General features: G+C 34.1%; 1 protein-coding gene and 1 long non-coding RNA gene across 2 annotated transcripts; both read left to right on the top strand.

Moving 5' to 3' along the window:
* The first annotated feature begins 9,541 nt into the window (after window positions 1–9,541).
* Window positions 9,542–16,594, top strand: LOC120259903 (U3 snoRNP-associated protein-like YAOH). Its single transcript, XM_039267363.1, has 4 exons — window positions 9,542–9,939; window positions 14,021–14,108; window positions 15,996–16,218; window positions 16,416–16,594. The coding sequence occupies exons 1-4, from the start codon at window positions 9,542–9,544 to the stop codon at window positions 16,592–16,594; spliced, it is 888 nt and encodes a 295-aa protein (XP_039123297.1).
* Window positions 16,595–17,263: 669 nt separating this feature from the next.
* Window positions 17,264–17,900, top strand: LOC120260893. Its single transcript, XR_005536525.1, has 2 exons — window positions 17,264–17,465; window positions 17,635–17,900. It is a non-coding gene; the product is annotated as an uncharacterized LOC120260893 (long non-coding RNA).
* The last annotated feature ends 2,530 nt before the right edge of the window (window positions 17,901–20,430 follow it).

The raw sequence follows: 20,430 nt of genomic DNA, 5'->3' as shown, positions 1-20,430 counted from the left end.
CCTGCAGCTGGGGCCCGGCGGGCCGGGTCGTGGCCCACCTCAATTTTTTAAAAAAATTTAAAAAAATTACAGAAAATTCAGAAAAAAATTCAAAAAAATGAGAAAATTTGTGAAAATTCAAGAAAAAATTCAGAAAATTTCATATAAAAAAATGAATTAATTAAGACCCCAAAAATGAAGACCACAAGTTTCCAAGAATAAGAGATGTCCCCATCGACTACACTAAATTTCACTAAAAATTGAAATTACACTAAATTTGAAATAAATGGCTTGGACTTAATTCGCTTACATGCCGAATTAGTTGCCTCACGTATCCTCCTCGGGTGTAAGAGGAATCAAAGCCCACGTAGTTCTATTACACATTATAATCGCCACCCACTTACTTAATCTGGACCATCTAGGTCTTGGTCGGGACTCAACGACCGCCGAGCCAGTGTGCTCATCATGTTATCTCGTAGAAGAAATCACTAGCATCCGGACTTTCCTTCATCTCGCTTCTTGTCGCCGAACTTGAGCACGCTTTCCACTCATCCGCGAAACTTGAATTTCAATATTTTTGTGGGGTCAATCGCGAACGTGTCGAATCCAACATGTTTCCACCGCGCTAAAAGTCTCGCTGCATAGCTCATCGAGACATAGGACATGCAAAAATATCCTTTACCATTAGTGAAAGAATGGGGTACGGATTTTTCATTACCTGCCACCGACTGAGGACGCTGAAAGTCATGTCTGCTGTTGATTTCTTCCGAGAACCGGAAAGTTGTGTTTAAGCACAAGTCGAGCTCAGTAGTATCGTGATCCCCTTGGTTTCTTCTTTGCTTGTCTCTGCCGAATGATTCTCCTCCACCACTACTAGATTGTCCTCATCGCCTCCCTGACAACCCTGTGGAACTATATGACTATATCTAATACAATAGCTATCATATAATTCAACAAGTTGACTCCCTAGTATCAACAACAATTTCATTGACATCCACAATGCCGCTCGAGTCCGGGCTCGATTCTTGAGTATCCACGCCGCTCATGGGCAAGCTCATGGGAACCGGTTGGGAATCTTGTCCTCCATCGAATCCTAAGAATTTGTAATATGCGTCCCAAATATTCCTCGCAGAACCTTCTAGCTTTTGCCTTGGATCAAGAACAAATGCAACTAAAGCAATAGGAGGTATATTTTTATAATAAGACAACCATTTCATTTTCATAGTGATTAACGCACAAAACAATTGTGGATCTAATCTAAACTTCCAAAATTGTTCAGCCACGTCAACAGCACCATATAGAAATAAATGGGAAGTAGGAAAATAAACTTGGGAAAACAAATTAGTACATGTGTTAAAAACCACAAGCAAATCAATAATACGAGCGATAATTACCCAGTTATACTCATATAAAGAAAAACCAACTAAGGAATCATTAACAAACTTAGTCAACAATGTCCTATAGGGAAATGTTGCACTAAGAAGCCGATAAGTTGAGTTCCATCTTGTTTTTGACATCTTTAGGGAATTTTTTTCGACCCTCATGTTATGTGCTTTTACAATAGCGAGCCCATTGTTTCATGAGGGTCATGCTTTTTCCCCATATAAGCTACGACCTTCCCTAACGGGAGTACAAATTCTTTAAGCTCTTCCAAACCACTTTGCACACATAAATTTAAAAACGTGACAAACACATCTTATATGAAAATATTTGCCACCACATGAAGGCCTCAAAAAAATCTTCTAGAGGTGTAATTGAGGTCCGATTAGCGGAGGCATTATCAAAAAGAAATCGAAAAAATTTTAAACATTAAACCAAATTCTTCGATAACTCCACGCATAAGTCTATAAATATTATCGGCACTATGAGACTCGTTGAACACCCTAAAAGCGAGAACACGCTTTTGGATGTTCCACTTGTCATCAACCCAATGTGCCGTAATACCCATAAAAGAATTTTCATGAAAAACATCGGTCCAAACATCGGAACATAAAGAAACCGAAGAGTTGAAAGTACGAAAATACTCACAAAGTTGTTCTCTACCAAACTTGTATTGTTTGAATATTGTTCTTTGAATTGTCCTTCGTGAAACCTTCTTGCATGCCGGTTGTAGTGTGTCATTGATGCATTCTTGAACTTGACACCGTTCAGCGAAGTTGAACGGCAAGCGCTCGACGGAAATTGTCTCCGCAATTTTATCCCTGTATTTTGCTTGCGAAAATGTAAATAGAGATGATCGAGAACTCGTACTCTTCATCCACAGTGAACCGAATTTGTGATCGTGATCGGGCATGTCCAAGCTTGTCCGGTGCTTCTTCTCCAAGTGTCGTTGAATGTGCCATACCCTCCACCCTTACAATGTTTAAATTGAACCACAATAGTTACATTTACCATGTGTTACAATGCCATCATTATTATACAATTTTGTAAAAATGAGTTTTTAAAAAAATGTTAGATTTGAGGGTAATTTCGTGGAGTTGGTTGCTTGTCCGGGTTTGTGAGGGTACATCAACCGGTGCCGATTGTTCTATTGGGCTCTCAAAAATCTTGAAATGGATTGCTTTTCTTGAGTAGGTGGTGTGGGAGTGGAAGCCGATCCAACAACGCTTTTTTTCCTCGAGAGGATCCACCCCGTGAAGCCATGTTTTAATATCTAAGAATACAACCACTAATTTCATTCAAGTTTACAACAAATAATATCTAACAAGTATTTACCAAAAACAAATCTAAAACAAATAATTGAATTAAATATCTAACAATATTACAAATAATTTCATTCAAGTCAACAAAAAAATAATTTTATGCAAATATTAAAAAAATGCATACACAAGTCTAAAAACTAATAATGAAATTAAATATCTAAGAATACTACAAATAATTTCATTCAAGTCTACAAAAATAATTTCATGCAAATATTTAAAAAAAAATAAGTATACAAAAATTACACATAATAATTTCATGCAAATCAATAAAAAATACATTCATGCAAATCCAAGTCTACAAAAACTAGAAATATTAATTTCATGTACTTTTTAAAACTCCCACAAGTTAAAAATAATTTCATACAAATACATAAAAAATACATTCATGCATTTTTTTTTAAAAAACCACAACTCTAAACTAGTAATAAAAATTAATATCATAAATGCAAAAAAAAAACATTCAATTCTACAAAAATAATTCCATGCAAATATTAAAAAAAACCAAGTCTACAAAAACTAGAAATATTAATTTCATGTACTTTTTAAAACTCCCACAAAGTTAAAAAAATAATTTTCATACAAGTCCATAAAAAAATACATTCATGCATTTTTTTAAAAACCACAACTCTAAACTAATAATAAAAAAATTAATATCATAAATGCAAAGAACAAAAAAAAATCATTCACAAAAAAATAATTTCATGCAAATATTAAAAGAAAAACCAAGTCTACTTTTTTTAAAACTCCCACAAGGTAAAAAAATAATTTCATACAAATCCATAAAAAAATACATTCATGCATTTTTTTAAAAAAACACAACTCTAAACTAATAATAAAAATTAATATCATAAATGCAAAGAACATTCATTCACAAAAAAATAATTTCATGCAAATATTAAAGAAAACCAAGTCTACTTTTTTTAAAACTCCCACAAGTTAAAAATAATTTCATAGAAGTCCATAAAAAAATACATTCATACATTTTTTAAAAAAAACACAAATCTAAACTAATAATAAAAATAAATATCATAAATGCAAAGAACAATTCATTCACAAAAAAATAATTTCATGCAAATATTAAAGAAAACCAAGTCTACTTTTTAAAACTCCCACAAGTTAAAAAAAATAATTTCATACAAGTCCATAAAAATACATTCATGCATTTTTAAAAAAACCACAACTCTAAAACTAATAATAAAAATTAATATCATAAATGCATCATTCAATTCTACAAAAAAATAATTTCATGCAAATATTAAAAGAAAAACCAAGTCTACAAAAACTAGAAATATTAATTTCATGTACTTTTTTAAAAACTCCCACAAGTTAAAAAAATAATTTCATACAAGTCCATAAAAAAATACATTCATGCATTTTTTTAAAAAAACCACAACTCTAAACTAATAATAAAAAAATTAATATCATAAATGCAAAGAACAAAAAAAATTCATTCACAAAAAAATAATTTCATGCAAATATTAAAGAAAAACCAAGTCTACTTTTTTAAAAACTCCCACAAGTTAAAAAAATAATTTCATACAAGTCCATAAAAAAATACATTCATGCATTTTTTTAAAAAAACCACAACTCTAAACTAATAATAAAAAAATTAATATCATAAATGCAAAAAAAATCATTCAATTCTACAAAAAAATAATTTCATGCAAATATTAAAGAAAACCAAGCCTACAAAAACTAGAAATATTAATTTCATGTACTTTTTTAAAAAAAACACATATCCATTCTAATAATAAAAATAAATATGAAGAATATAAACTAATAATTTTTGTTCAAGTCTACAAAAAAATCATTCATACAATTATTTTTAAAAAAACAACTCTATAGAAACTACAAATAATAATTTCATGCATTTCTTATATGTCCACAAGTCTAAAAATAATAATTAAAAATAAATATCAACAATTTCAACAAATACTTTTTATTCATGTCTACAATAATAATTTCGTCCAAATATTTATAAAAATCAACCAAAGGTCCAAAAACTACAAATAATAATTTCATGCATTTTTTAATATGTCCACAAGTCTAAACTAATAATTAAAATAAACATATAAAGAATACAACTAATACTTGCATGATTAAATTAAGACAAGCCTAAGAAACTATAACTAAACATAAAAATAAATAAATCATCACCAACCTTGTTAATTGAGAACTTCCGAAATCTTAAAAAAATAAGAGAAAAAAACCAAAAGTTGAACCACTCCAAGTATCCAAGATTCCAACTTGTAATATTAAGCCTTGATAATTAAACTCCAAGAATCCAAATAATAAGCCTTGAGAGAGTGAGATTATGAGAGAATGAAAGTAGGAGATTAAGAGAGCATGAGAGTAGAGGGTTGGGAAAAGAGTAATAATTGGTAAAAAGTAAATAATAGTGGGTGGGGGTATATATAGAAATTTATAAGAATTTATTAAATTTCAAAATTTAAAATTTGAAATTAATAGTATATCTGTTATGAATTCAAAAAGAATTCATAGCCGTTGGTTCAACGGCTATGAATTCTTTTTGAATTCATAGCCGTTGAAGCCCAAATGGGCTTCAACGGGCCCAACCCGCCGGGTTGACTCTGCTGGGTCGGGAACCGAGTTAGCAACCCGCCGAGTTGACTCGGCGGAGTTAGAACCGGTTGCGAACCCACCGGGTTGCAACCCGTTTTAGTTAGGGCGGGCCCGGCGGTTTGGCCCGGCGGTTGGACGGCGGGCCAACTCAGCCGCCACGGTTGGAAGAAGCCCAACCCGTAATCGGCCCGCTCTACGACGGGCCTAGGATTCGGGTCAATGAACCGGCCCGGGTTGCCGGACGGCCCGTGCCCACCTCTACTTGAAGTTTCCTCCAACCGACATTAGCTCCTATAAATTTGTGAAGAGTAGAAGCCGTGAAGCAAGCTAAAGCAACTCGAATGAGAGCTAATCAAGAGAGAGTGAGCATAGGTATCAAGAGAGAGAAGTAGTGCATAGTGAGAGAAAGTGTGAGAGTGTGAGAGTGGTTTGTAAAATATTATTTCAAGTAATTAATAATAGAAAAGTTCCATATATCTCTCTCCTCTCAACATTTCCAGTATCGTAGCCAGTTACGTGGAAGATTCCGCCGGATCATCGACGAGTGCCCGAGCATAAGGAGTTCACCATGTTGCAAAGAAGTTCGCCATCGGAGTAAGCGAGGTACCTCAGTATTCTACCGAGGAGGCTTGCTGGAAGTCAGGTGACCCAGACATAGCAATGGAGTTCACAGGTACGACTGGTGGTTTAAAGAAATTAAATAATAATAATTACATAAATTGAAGGCTTTGCATAGAGTCCTATCTACAAGGATGGACCTATGGGAGGTCGTAGGTGGTCGGAAACGACTCCACCGGATGTCACTTTTGAAGAAGTGGCGATGTCACCGGTGATTCTAAATCAAAGGAGAAGAAGGCTCTCAGCGGCGAGAAGTCAAAAGATGAAGCTCTGCGAAGCGGCGCATCAAGGCGTGAGGCGATGTTTGTTTCCGAGAACATACTGTGGAAGATGAGTTGTCGGAGTATATCGTAGATGTCGCTACACCAAAAGTTGCATAGGACACCTCGCCATCACTATTCTCCAAGAAGAATGATGCTCGTCTCCAACTACTTGAAAGTGAGTCGATCGACATCTCGCAAGGGAAGTATGACAATCACCAAGATTTCACTAAGGTAAAAATCACTATGCGTTGAGATCGCATGTCGCCTCAAGAGAAGATCGCGTGAGCAAAAGTAATGAGGAGGATAATTATCAATGGCCTTAAACTTGAATACAAAGTGGCTTTTATGGTCAGCTGCTCGAGGTCGGGCCAACACAACCAACATTGTTGAGCTGGAGAATATGCTCGCCAATCAAGAAGCATTAGCTAAGCGTGATGGCCGGTGTTTCCTTGAAGCAAGAGGGAGGAGGCACTCTTCGCTGGTAGGAGGAAGGGTCGATTCAACCCAAAGCGTAGACCTACAAATCAAGACAAAACAAGCCAAAGAAAGGAGGCCAAAGGAAAAGACTGACTTTTTAGGGGGAGCTCACAGTCAAAGGAGTACCAGCAACCGTCCATCTAAAGGAGGTGACAGTCGAGATGACACGCCACAAATCGTGGAAAGAAGGGGCACTATACACGTAGACCTTGGCATAAGAAGAAAGGCCAAGGAAATGCACAGAACATCAAGAAGCTTCCCAAGATACCAAACATCAAGGACGGTATGATAAGTGAAGAAGAGTGGGATGTCGAAGCAAAGATTTGCAGTGGTCACCACCAAAGTGGAGGAGCAAGAAGAGAAAGAGATGGTAGCTCTGACAGCAATAACAAAGCAGAAGAAGATCAATTATGAGAATGATCGATCATCGACTCGGGTCGCCTCCAACCACATGACAGTGTGACATCAAGAAATTAGAGGGCCTGAGAGGTATAGGAAGCAGGTGATTGCGACAGCCTAATAACCCAAGCCGCCCATCACCCACATTGGTAAGACACTTATCTCCCCGCGCTCAATACGTATCAAATTAAGTCTGCGTGGACGCCTATCACGCTCCCGGGATGAAGAAGAACCCCGCTGTCGGCCTCACAACCGAGCAAAGACAAGGAAAACTAGTGGTATTCGGGCCACAAGAAGTCAAGGTATACCGCAATCTCATGTGCATCGTGCACTCCAAAGAATGGAAGGTCGCAAAACCGAGTCTATCTATGTGATGTCTCAGCGAATCAGCCCTATGTAGACAAGACCCGAAAGAACGAGACGTCTGACCTCTGGCACGCAAGACTGGGGCATGTGAGCTACCACAAGCTAAAGTTGATGGTGGAGAAGTCAATGATCAAAGGCCTCGTTCTGACATAGAAGTACGAATCGACACAATTTGCTACTGGTGTCAATTCGTAAGGCTCATCAACTTCCTTTCCAAAGAATCTAAATTGTGAGCTAAGGAGCCTTTGAGTTGAGCGACTCGACGTATTTGGACCACCAATCAAGCATCTATCAGCAGTGCCAAATACATGGTGACCTTTTATCGACGACTTCTCAAGGTACGTATGGGTGTTCTTTATGAAAGAAAAATCAAGCATTCTCCAAGTTTAAGGAGTTTAAGGAGAAGATGGAGAATGAGCTCAACAAGAAGGTATGCAGTGTCTTCATCATCGATAATGGAAGAGAGTATCTCTCTCAAGAGTTTAATGTCTATATGAAGGAGCATAGGATTCGAAGACAACTGACCTGCCCCAACACCCCACAAAGAAAATGGTGTTGTCAAAAGGAAGAACCGGCATATAGCAGAGATATGCAGAAGTATGCTACATGCTAAGAATGTGCCAGTGCATTTTGGGTGAATGCATGAGAACGGCAGCATCACATCATCAACCGGCTTCCACAAGAGAAGATGGGTTTTTTCTCCATTCCAAAGACTATGGAAGATCAAACCCACGAGAAGTCACTTCAAAAATCTTTGGATGTGTGTGTTATGTTTTTGTACCGGATCATCTTCGTACTCAAGTTCGACAAGAAGGCGGTACGATGCATCTTTGTCGGCTATGATGATGAGAGAAAAAGGGATGGAGATGTCCGTGATCCCGACGTCCCGGACGCATCTACACATCCAGAAATGTGGTCTTTGATGAAGCTTCAGCCTGGTGGCCTTCAATGCACTCAGCTCAACCAAATATGAAGGAGACTCGAGCCAATAGTCAAGAACAAATGCCATAAGACCAAGCTCAAGAGATACCAACAACAACTCAAGAAGACATAAGTCCAAGATCATCAAAGACCAATGTACTCATGGAAGATGTGGAGTTCATGGAGAAGTCAAGAAGACTCCTACAAGAAATGCCTCCACCTTTAAGAAGATCATCCAAGGTAAGACATCCCAATCCTAAGTATGCAAATGTCTGACTAATCATGGAAGTTGAAGAACCAACATCCTATCAAGAAGCGATAGAAAAGTGATAAAATGGAAGAAAGCAATGGAGGAAGAGATAGCAGCTCTCAAGCAAAAATCAGACGTGGGGAGTTGGTGCCAAGGGCGTAAGAAGTAAAACCAATCTCGCTGAAGTGGGTGTATGAGGTGAAAACTCGAGCAGATGGAACAATCGAAAGGTACAAAGCTCGACTTGTGGCACGAGGATTTTCACAATAGTATGGACTAGATTATGATGAGACATTCAGTCCACTAGCAAAGATAACAACGGTAAAAGTAGTACTATTGGCATTAGTGCAAGCAAAGGATGGAAGCTTTGGCAGTATGGATGTGAAGAATGCCTTCTCACATGGAGAGCTTGATGAGACATCTACATGGATCAACCACAAGGATTTGAGAGCAAGGATCATCCAGAGTATGTATGCAAGCTCAAGAAAGCATTATATGGCTTAAAGCAGGCTCCAAGAGCATGGTATAGGAAAATTGCAGAATTTCTTGTACAAAGTGGCTACAGTGTTAACAAAGATCGTATCTCGAGCCTATTTGTCAAGCACATACGTGAGGCAAGATGGCTATAGTAATCGGTGTATGTTGACGACCTCATCTTTAACCGGAGATCTCACTCAAGAAATCTCAAAGGCACAAAGGAAAATCTTTCAATCCGGTTCCGTATGAAGGAGCTTGGAGAATTGAAGCATTTTCTGGGCTCAAGTTGAGAAGACAAAGGAAGGTATGTTCCTATATCAACAAAAAGTATGCAAAGGATCTACTAGAAACATATGGGATGTTGGAGTGCAAGCCACTATCTACACCAATGGAGCCCAACATCAAGCTTTCCGTGCAGAGAAGGGAAAGACTTGAAGATCCAAGGATGTATCGACAACTGGTAGGTAGTCTTATCTATTTAACTCTTACTCGACCTGACTTGGCATATGCGCAATGGAGTAGCAAGTCGCTACATGCAAAAATCCAAAGAAGCTACATTTGGAAGCGGTCTCATGGATATCGCGATACTTAAAAGGAACTACGACTACTGTTATTCTATCATCGAAAAGGTGAAGGGATGCCATGTAATCGGATATTGCGACGCCGACACGCCGGAGATTGTGACACGAGACGCATCGACTACGATTATATCTTCGCTTGGGGATCGCCGAGCGGTCATGCGTGCAAGAAGAGGCGACCTCACCGTATCTCTCTCCACCACCGTCGAGTACGTAGCAAAGCAGCTATGGCAGCGACAAGAAAGCACATGGTTGATGCAATTACTAAGAGATCTTCACCAACCAAATGAACAGTCATACTTCATCGTGATAATGAGTCACAGAAGGTGCCTAGCGTAAAAATCCAATGTTTCATGCAAGGACAAAGCATATTGAGGTACACTCACCACTTTCTAAGAGAAAAAGTGCCGCAAAGTGAGGTCCACATGAAGCTAACGCCCACGTAAGAGCAAGTTGTCGATATCTTCACTAAAGGACTCAAAGACAAAGAAGTTTGAAGATTTACGTGCACATTTAGGAATTCTCAGCAAAGCATCAATTCAGGAAAAGTCGGTGCTGAGGGGGAGTGATAAAGTATGTCACCATTTGAAGCTTCTAGAAGAAGCTTGAATTATCATCATCAACTTAGCTCGAAAAATCAAGACCGCCTTTAGCTTCTCGGAAAAATCAAGACCGCCATACTTGAAGTTTCCTCCAACCGACATTAGCTTTTATAAATTTGTGAAGAGTAGAAGCCATGAAGCAAGCTAAAGCAACTTGAATGAGAGCTAATCAAGAGAGAGTGAGCATAGGTATCAAGAGAGAGAAGTAGTGCATAGTGAGAGAAAGTGTGAGAGTGTGAGAGTGGTTTGTAAAATAAAAAAAATTATTTCAAGTAATTAATAATAGAAAAAGTTCCATATATTCTCTCTCCTCTCAACAGTAACATATCCACATGTCTTGCACAATAGCAGAATATTTTTTTTTTTTTCGCTTCAGTTATTTACCACAGTTGCACTCCAATGCTACAAGCCAAGTTCATTGCAAAAGTGACTCTCTAAACAGTGAAGCATCACTAAAAATTGAAATAGAATGAAAAGAGTGAGAGAAGAAGATGAACCCCTAGTCTTTTAATTGAGAATTCCTTGAATAGTCAAAGGTTTTCTGAAGTCCCTACTAAAAAAATTCTATGGAAGTCCTGCTCTCTTGTTTAATACATATAGTTGCATTGAGCTTTCCGTAATGACTAAGCAACGGTAGCTGGTTAAGCTTTGAAGAGGTGATTTCCATCTTAGGTTGATAATACCATAGCAGCCTGTCACTAGAGATCATTAATTAAATCTATATTTATGCATGAATATAAGTCCACCAAATTCTAGCAACCTCTACTATTGTTGACTTTCCAAATGACATGCTTAGCAATTTCTCAATCAAACCCCCAAAAGACATAAAGCATGGAGTAAGCATAAATGGATGGTCTACCAAGCAACAACCTCCAAATGAATAACTTTATCCATGGCTCTATCTGACGCTTCCAAATGGCATGCCAACCATTCTAGCTATTTGAGCAAGAGCCCCCTTACTTCAAGTGATTATATATCAGGTTATTACATTTGTGGTTTTCATTATAGAACAACAAGGTAGCAACACTACTAATAGTCTGAACCATAATTACTAATTATCACTTTAGATAGCATGTTCATATTCAAGTGATGTCTAAGGAAGTATCTACACAATGATAAATTTCAATGATTATTATAGTAGCTACATGTTGATAAATTTAGGTTTGAGTATTAGAGAAGTGGCAAAACAGTATGGATCCCTCCATTAACAAATGTTGTCTGAGTTACAAACATTAATTCACAAGTTCGATCTAATTACCTCAGTATTAATTAAAAAAATTTCTATGAAACAAGGAGGATTTCAGCAAACCAACAGAATTCTAAATATTAAAGCACCATACTTCAGTTTGAAAATATCAGTCCCACATTTATGCTTAGAATTGATGATGGAAAAAAAAAATTTAACGTCAAAGCCATAATAACATGCTTGGGATTTTCTATATTTAAAACCTTCTCAGATTTCATGAATATAATAGTGCTCTAACTAATATAATAGAAGATACTACTATTGCTATTATTACACAAAAAGAAGTTCCTGCATGGATAGTTTGGAAATCTTATCTAACACTGAGTCCGTTTGATTCAAGTATGAGAAACAACACCTAGTAGTACAATACAAATTAGCAAAGACAATATTGTTTTGTATTTGATTTGCATAAAATACAGAACACAAAATAGTAAATTACAATAATATCTTTTTATTATTCTATATTTGTTTTATAATAAAAAATATACAATAATATTTTATGAAAATCATAACAAATTTTACAACTCCCAACAACATAGCAACAAGTTAAAAAAATCAACATAATTTTAAAAACATTTAATCCACAACAACCAAACTTCCATTAATATCTTAATCCAAAAAACAAATAAATAGATAGATAAATAATAAATTTTTAATTAGATAAATAAATAGATAAATAAATAAATTTTTAATTAGATAAATAAATAAAATAAAATAAATCATGTCATCACTTTTGAAATGCAGTAATATAATTTTTAATTTTTAAAACTAAGGACAATTTTGTCATTAAGGTGTCTTGTGACTTTTAGCTAAAAATTTTCATACCGTGATTTTGGTGGTAACATTAAAAAGTTGTGTTAGACTCGATTCGTAGTTTGTGGTCAGTACCTATTCTAGAATTTACTGCCAGACTCCGCTCATTTAGAATTAAACGCATAACAATAGTCACTATCGCTGACGTCCTTTTCAAATCTACAGATCAAACGGACACTTCAAGTCCCCAGTGTAGATAATAAGAAAGCAAATAAGTGGAAATTGACAACAAGGAACCATTAATGAGAATTGCACAACTAAAAGTCGAGATGGCAAAGTAATTTTGGGTGTTAATAGAAGTTATGGGTATGTTTGGACTGGTTTTTAAAGCTCAAAGTGTTTTTATGTTTAAGCATTTTTGAGCTTTTTAAAAATTATATTTATATTGCTATGAAACTCGGGAAGCATAAAGCAGGGTGTCCTAAAAAAATCAATTCTGAGAAGCTGTTTTGTGGGTTGTGAGATTATTAAATTAACCCTGTGCTTTTATACTTTTCTTCACTCTAATTTCTCTCTAGTTGCTCTCCCGATCCTTCCCCACCTCTCTGATCCCATCTCTCCAAACACCATCTCACTATCAAGGCCTCCAATTTGCTGGTATTGATCTCAGTTCTCTCATATTTCCATTTGATTTGAGAGTGTTCTACTGATTTCTTGTTGATTTGAGCCTGGTTTCTTCTCCTTTCCACTTGAGATACGGGATTGAAAGAGATTTTTTAAGTTGTGTTTTTTTGATGATTAATGGAGGAAAAATCTGATTTTTCTTACTGTTTCTATGCCATTTTTGTTGTGGTGGTTGGGCTCCTAGTCCTTAATCCTATCAATAAGTTTCTCTATGATCCTGAATCTTTATTATTTGCATGATTTTCTCATGTTGAAAAACTTAATTATTTTTTGTTATGATTGTTCATATCATTGCATGCTACGCCTTTTATTTCATATGCTCTTAATTGGTTTTGCACCATGCACCATCTGAACATATATGTTTCTCTGTTCATGAAAATGGATCAATATTTTTTTAATAAGAGAATTCTAACCCCGATGTCGAGGTTAGAATTTTAATTTTTTTTTAATAATAATAATTGTAATGAAAATAATAATAATAACAACAACGATAATAATAATAGTAGTAATAATAATTATTATAATTATAATTATAATCATAATACATTATGTTATAATAATAATAATTGTAATTATAATCATAATAATACATTAAGTTATTATTATCATCATTAGTGTTTTCATAATCATTATTAATAGCAATGTATAATAGTAACCCAATGAAAACAAAATGAATGCCCATTTTAGTAATTTACCACCTTTAAAAACTTTTTTAAAATCCACTTCCAAACAACTTCAGATGTATAAAAATACTTCTCTATTATCTTATTCAAATATAAAATACTGAAAAACATTTAATTTATTATGAAAAGCACTACTGAAAAAAATGCTTCTACAAATTAAAAAAAAACTTTTTTTAAAGCCAATCCAAACAAGCCTAAGGGATTGACGCTAATTGAGAAAGAGAGATGCTTAGGAGAAATCAAATCTCTTAGATGTTTAATGGGAAAACTACCAATTTTCATATTTAAAACTGTTGTAGTTGCCGCAGAAATCCCTGTTATACACCAAGTGGAAAGTGAATATAGTTGACTTATTGTAATTTATGCTTTTAAGATCCTTATAAATATTTAAACATTGTTTATGGTATCTAGTAATAACATGAGAGGCTGGTCATCAAAGTGAACTGCTAACAGTTGACTGTCTTGGAAAGCTGGATGATGAACGCCTTTTGACAGTGGGTCGAGATCGAACATTACGAATGTGGAAGGTATATCTAAATATATATATATATATATATATATATAAGTGTATGATTGCTGAGCTAATACGCATAATTTGGTTGATCTATAGAGTTTATTTTGTTTATTTCCTTCTTTGAAGCTCAAGATAATATTATGTGGAATTCTCATACTTTTCTTTTGTATTTTTAGTTTTTACAAGATTTCATAAAATTCTTGTTGGTTTGAATCTCCTCTGATTTAAGGTTTAATATCTATATGATCAATATCATTGATATGGTAAATTACTGACTTATGCATGTGCTTTCTTTACTCTAATGGGTTAACCTATCCAACTGGAAGTTAAATTATTAATTGTGGCAAGCCAAAAATTTGATGTTGTCTTGACTGGCAATGTGGCATCACATTTAAATCATGTCAAAATGTGATTGATGATGTAAAATGCAAATTGTTTAATTTACCTTTTGCATTGCTGTTTCTGTTATTGTTTATAATATTATACAAGTCCAAGATTTTGGTTATCAAAATGATTGCTTATGGATAGACTTGATTTTCTGTAAATAGATGACTACCTTAGAATCAATCCTTTTGACACCTGATGTCAGGAAAATTTCTTTAGGATTCTTAGTAAAAAATTTGATTTTATCATTGATATTAGTTGCTTATTCATTTTTATTTTGTGTGCATGGTGAAGATGGTACAAGAATTATCTTATATTTTCTTGGTTCATTTACAAAATGACCTTAATGCTAATGAAAGTTTTTTGAAGTTTGTTACATTTCTTTTTCTATTATTTACATTGTTAATTGGTTATTCATCTATTACATCTCATGGATTCTCTTGTAAATGACCATTTCAGCAAATGTGTACACCTTTAGAACAGTTTGGATTAATTATGGATTCAGTTTCTTTTACTTGTGCACTAGTTCTCTAATCCTCAGTAATAAATACAATGTTGCATTTTATGTAGCTTTATGTTTCAAATGTTGGCACTGACAAGTATGCTGGAACTTCATTGTTATTACAAGAAGTTTGGGCATATTTAATAATGATGTTCGTATGGTTGTTTTAAGACCATATCATTTTAAAGAATGGTGGCCAAGTGTCGCGTGGATTAAAGTTAGTTGACTGGTATAGCCAATTGGGAACCATCTGATATTGGTTGAGGAATAAAATACATTGACCTCAAGTTTATGTAAAGACCATATTAATTGACTAGATAGACGACTTTGCCCAAGTTTAAGTATTCACGTACCATGAGATGCATGATTAACTACTTATGTAAAAGGTATACGAAGCATAGTTTCATAATCTGTTACAACGTTAATGGATGTGATGAAGGTAGGATATGACCTGTAATCTACTATATACTGGCAATGTCATAGTGTAGTACTGATTTATTTAAATGAAGGGCCCTATTGCAAAAATATATCTTTCTTTTTTGTTAAAGTCCAAGTGGGTGTGATAGTGTATAACTTTTTAAACTTGATGTGATCAAGTCAAAAAGTCTAGTTATTGCCGAAGCCTACCAATTAGAAAATGTATAATTTTAGTACCCTTTCTATGAAGGAAATGCTAATTACTCTGTAAACTGGATTTTGAGAAAATTGGAAGAAGTACTACATTCTTAGAAGCTGAAATTTGGCATGGATTGAATTTTAAGCTGTGGCACACTGTTTCCAGTTGGTTCAACTGAGGAACAGCTTTAGATAATAGTTTACCCCCAAGTAAGAGAAGGGAGTAATAGTACATTTATGTACGTTATGAGAAGATGCTTTGACATGTATTCATATTCATTATCTGTCAGCTGCTTTATCAGTAATACTGATTGTTCTATACTCATTGTTCTATCTTAATGGTATTGCATACTACTCCCTTTGAGGACTCATGATTAACTTTTCTGCTTTGTCATGTAGGTTCATGACGAATCACAGTTAGTCTTTCGAGGACCTGCAGCATCTTTAGAATGCTGTTGTTTTATTGATGGGAATGAATTTATCTTTGGCTCAGATGACGGAAGTATTGAACTTTGGAGCAGTAGACATAAGAAGCCCATTCACATAATAAAAAATGCTCATGCTCTTCCTGACCAGTCCAATAGAGATGAAAAGGAAGCGATCCCTGATGGTTGCATTAAAGGTCAGATGTTATTGAGTTATATTTATTAATGGTAATAGTACTGATAAAACTCGTACTTTACTATGTACAAATTCAAATGTAAAGTTACTTATTTTTAGGTTTTTCTTTTTAAATATGCACATGCATGTATTCTCTGATTTATCATTATTGCCTAGTTCTAGATTTTTTTCTGATGTGTAATCACATTTTAATTGCAGAAAATGGCATTCCCAAAGAAAAAAAATGTTCTCTGGCCGAGTCATGGGTTAGTTCCATTGCTGTGTGCAAAGGAAGTGATCTTGCGGTGTCTGGAGCTGCAAATGGATTAATTCGTTTATGGGCTATTGAAAATGATAATAAAGGCCTTCGACCTTTATTTGATTACCCCCTGGTATGATTATTTGAACCAGTGAAATAATATTGTATAGTTCTTTTGGGTATTGAAATTTACTTAATCATGATTTTTATGTTTGAGTGTTTGATTCTAGCTCTTTTATTTTGCATAGAAGCATCATATTTTTCTTAAGGCTAGTTGGTTTTGGTAAAATTCTGATTGTTAATTGCTGAATTTGGAGAAACTATTGTTGAACAGCAAGCCTGAAGAGTGCAACTTTTAATTGAGAAGTCTTCACAAATATAGTCATGCTACAGAAGGAAACATTAGAATGCCGTGATATTTTACTTCATGAAACTTAGTTGGAAAAGGGGGTAGGGGCCAAATCCTATTTAAAACATAAGATCCAAGTTTTCACAAATCAAAACAATTCTGATTATCTCTGCATGTGTGGCGTTATGAAATTTTGCTTTGGCCCAACATGTTCTTCAATTGATCAATTAATTGTGTATATCAAGTAGTGGTGCAGTAGAAACTTAGAGTCAATGAAGTATATGTACCTAATGTATTGTTGGAAAAAATTTTGGATATGAACTTTTACAGTGCAGTATAAGTTCATTTATTATGGAAGCGACTCACTGTTATCCTATTTTTGGAAAATCTTCCCAGAGTGGAACTTCATGATAGTTTTAAGTTCAGATTTCTTCTGATTCAAAGCCTGGTTGTATTCATTTTGCTTTTTTGTTTCCTATTTTTTCTTTAAGTGTGTCCTTTTTTATTATGATTGGTGCAATATTCATTCCATCGAGCCACAAGTAAAACTATCAGGGTTAATATATGTTTTTCTTCAATGGTTGATGAATGACAGGATGGATTCATAAATTCACTTGCATTTGCAAAATCAGGGCGCTTCTTTGTTGCAGGGGTTGGACAGGTCAGTCCTATTTTTTTTTTCTATCAGTAATTATGTGTCCAAATTTGATTTTTGTGGCATTGTAACCAATCTCTGTATGTATGATCAAAATTTGTTTCGTATGCTTGTGATGCTCATATACTGATGTTCGAGCTACATATTTATTTCTTCTTTGTTACACTTGTTTCAGGAACCTCGACTTGGTCGATGGGGTCGTGTTCCGACAGCTAGAAATGGGGTTGCTATACATCCAATTAGACTAGCAGAAGAACGAGGCTTGCGATCATGAAAATACTACCGAAATCTTTTGGTTCCACTCTCCTCGCACCTTGCAGTAATGTGATGATAAAGAATTCCTCAATTTTGTCTTGAGAGCTTTTGTACCATGAGGCCTTGTCCAGGTTCATCTTTGAGTATCTAATTTTTTTCAGTCAATTTTTGAGGGTCTGTTTAACACTTTGTTGTATACGTCTTTTTGTGATATTTATTTTTTTGAAATCCTTATTATCAAAGTTTCAGGGATAAAGTAAAAAACTAAACTATTTAATTGTTAGATTCTTTTTGTTACTAATATTTTTTAGTACTAATTTTTATTCTCATTGAAAAGGAGGTTTGGGTCAGTTCTCGTTTTCAAAACCAGTTCGTTCAAAGAGCCTTCAATTGATAAACTTTTGCTTTTTTGTTAAATTTGGATTTCAAAATAATTATATAGTGATATTTGGACTTAGATTTTTGTTTGAGACTTAGGGTTTTTTATCTACCAAACTAGGGCTACAAACATCTCATTTGAAAGTGATTTTTTTTTAGCATAATATATATATATATATATATATTTCAACCCATCAAAGCCAGACTTGTCTCAAATAAAAGAATAAGAATTTTGTAGAACTTAGTTCGCTGGTCCAAAAGTTTCACCGTATGCAAGAGATTGGTGCGAGAACTACCAACCACCGCAATGATATATTTATTTTTTTATTTTTAAAAAATATTTTTAGGAAACCTAATTTAAAGGATGAAATACCTGATTTTTCATATAACTGTATACTTTTATAATTAAGTTTTATTCAATGAAATTATATGATTTTTTGAAGAACTGAGTTTTCTGAAGATAATGCTTAATTCTTTTAAAAAATAAATTCTCAAATTTAGAATTTTTTTCAAAGAAATTATGGCTTTTTATAAACAAATGATTTTATTATTAGAATACCTAATATTTTGACAATAGACATGATTTTGAAGATGGCCATTTTTATAAGTTTTGATATATTTTTGATATATTTTGTAAAAAAAAAATTATGTTTTATTGTGTTTGTAGATAATTTTGTCAGTAGAAAAGCTAATATATCGGAGAAAGAAAGAAATAATTTTGAGCATTGGGTATTTTATGTATTTGTTTGTGTTGTTTTAGCGGCATATTTATGTTCAATTTAGGTATTTTATGCATTTTTTTTTTGCCGTCGTTTTAGCACTATATATATTTTCAACATAAAATGTCTAAGGTTAACCTCATTCTAATGCAGTAGTTATTCCAAAATTTTTAATGATTGCTCCCACTTTGTTATAAGTATAGGTGCGCGCAATTAATAGGGATGATGCTCTTATGAAAGGACAATTGAACTCCAACAAATTTTTATTTATTTACTTATTTTTTATAAACACCACAAGTGTTAGCAGGGGTGTGCGCACAAGTCGAAAGCTAAACGTTTAGTTTGTACACCTTCACCCTATTACTGGAGATCTATTACCATTATTAGGTCCAATGGAACTTAAACTCCGAATCTTTTGAATGTCTCACAAAAACATCTTTCATAATAGGGCCAATACCATTGGACTATAAAACTTTTTGGCATCATGTGCGGCGGAGTGAGAGCATGAGGCATTGGCCCAAGTAAAATCGAAGTTGTTGAGAAGAATTGGTCCTAGGTGGTGGTGACGAGAACTATATTGAATTATTTATGGATCAACCTAATCTAAAAGATTATTAACATTTCAGTTGTATGCATGTAGCATGTTGGAGTATTTATAGATGGATATCTTTTCTTGTTAATCATGCCATGCATCCTTGGATCCACTTTTCAAATTTGTCCAAATTAACCTAGGTCCACTAAAATGTGGCATATTAATATATGTTTTTTATGTGTTTGTGGTAGTATGTGAGAAAAGTTGAAGAGCTAGCGTCATCTTTTTTGTTTTATTGTAAAAGACATCCATGGCAAATATCAAAATTTCATATTTTGTATGAGAAACAAAAGAGTAAATCTTTGATGGGCAAATATATGGGAAATAACATTTTTTATTATGATGTGGCACCCCAAAATGACATGCCACATGTCATCATGTTATCAATCTATGAGGTGTCACGTTATATCATGTTTTGCAATATCAGTAATCCAAAATGATAAATATAATTGGGTGAGATTTATCAATTAAAATTGGAGAGAAACTAAAAAAATTATAATTTAAATTATAAAAATTAGAAATGTATGTTTGGAAAAATAATGAGACTCTTTATGCAATTACACCATTTCAATACCGTTAAACAGAACTTGGACGGGTAGGATTGAAAAGTAAAATTATTCACTCTATTTAAGCCATCTCCAAGGCTAGTGGATATTTGCCGTTTTAACCTAGATTTGGCGCAAGATTAGCTCTAATTCTGCACCAAATCATACGCCAAATCTGAGAAATGCTACAGTGACACGCAACTTTTTGTGCGTCACTATAGCAAGGTTTTATTTATTTATTTTATTTTATTTTTGAGTTTATTTTTTTCTCTTCAACAGTTTATTTTTCTTTTTTTTCATTTTTAGTTTTCAGTTTATTTTTTTATTTTTAGTTTTAATTATCAGTTTAATTTTTAAATTTTTAAATTTTAAATTTTCAGTTTATTATTTATCTTTATTTATCATTTTTAGTTTTTCAGTTTAAATTTTTAGTTTCTTTTTTATTTGTTACTTTTAATTTTCAGTTTATTTTTTTATTTTTT

Source organism: Dioscorea cayenensis, chromosome 5 (genome assembly GCF_009730915.1).
Source record: "Dioscorea cayenensis subsp. rotundata cultivar TDr96_F1 chromosome 5, TDr96_F1_v2_PseudoChromosome.rev07_lg8_w22 25.fasta, whole genome shotgun sequence".
Lineage (NCBI taxonomy): Eukaryota > Viridiplantae > Streptophyta > Magnoliopsida > Dioscoreales > Dioscoreaceae > Dioscorea > Dioscorea cayenensis.
Note: the sequence above shows the minus strand (reverse complement) of the source record. Positions and strands in the feature narration are given on the sequence as shown.

Coding starts and splice junctions, on each gene's coding strand:
- LOC120259903 (XM_039267363.1), top strand. CDS start 9,542: ATGCGCAATGGAGTAGCAAGTCGCTACATGCAAAAATCCAAAGAAGCT. Junction 14,109..15,995: donor GAACATTACGAATGTGGAAG/GTATATCTAAAT, acceptor TTTGTCATGTAG/GTTCATGACGAATCACAGTT. Junction 16,219..16,415: donor CCCTGATGGTTGCATTAAAG/GTCAGATGTTAT, acceptor TTTTAATTGCAG/AAAATGGCATTCCCAAAGAA.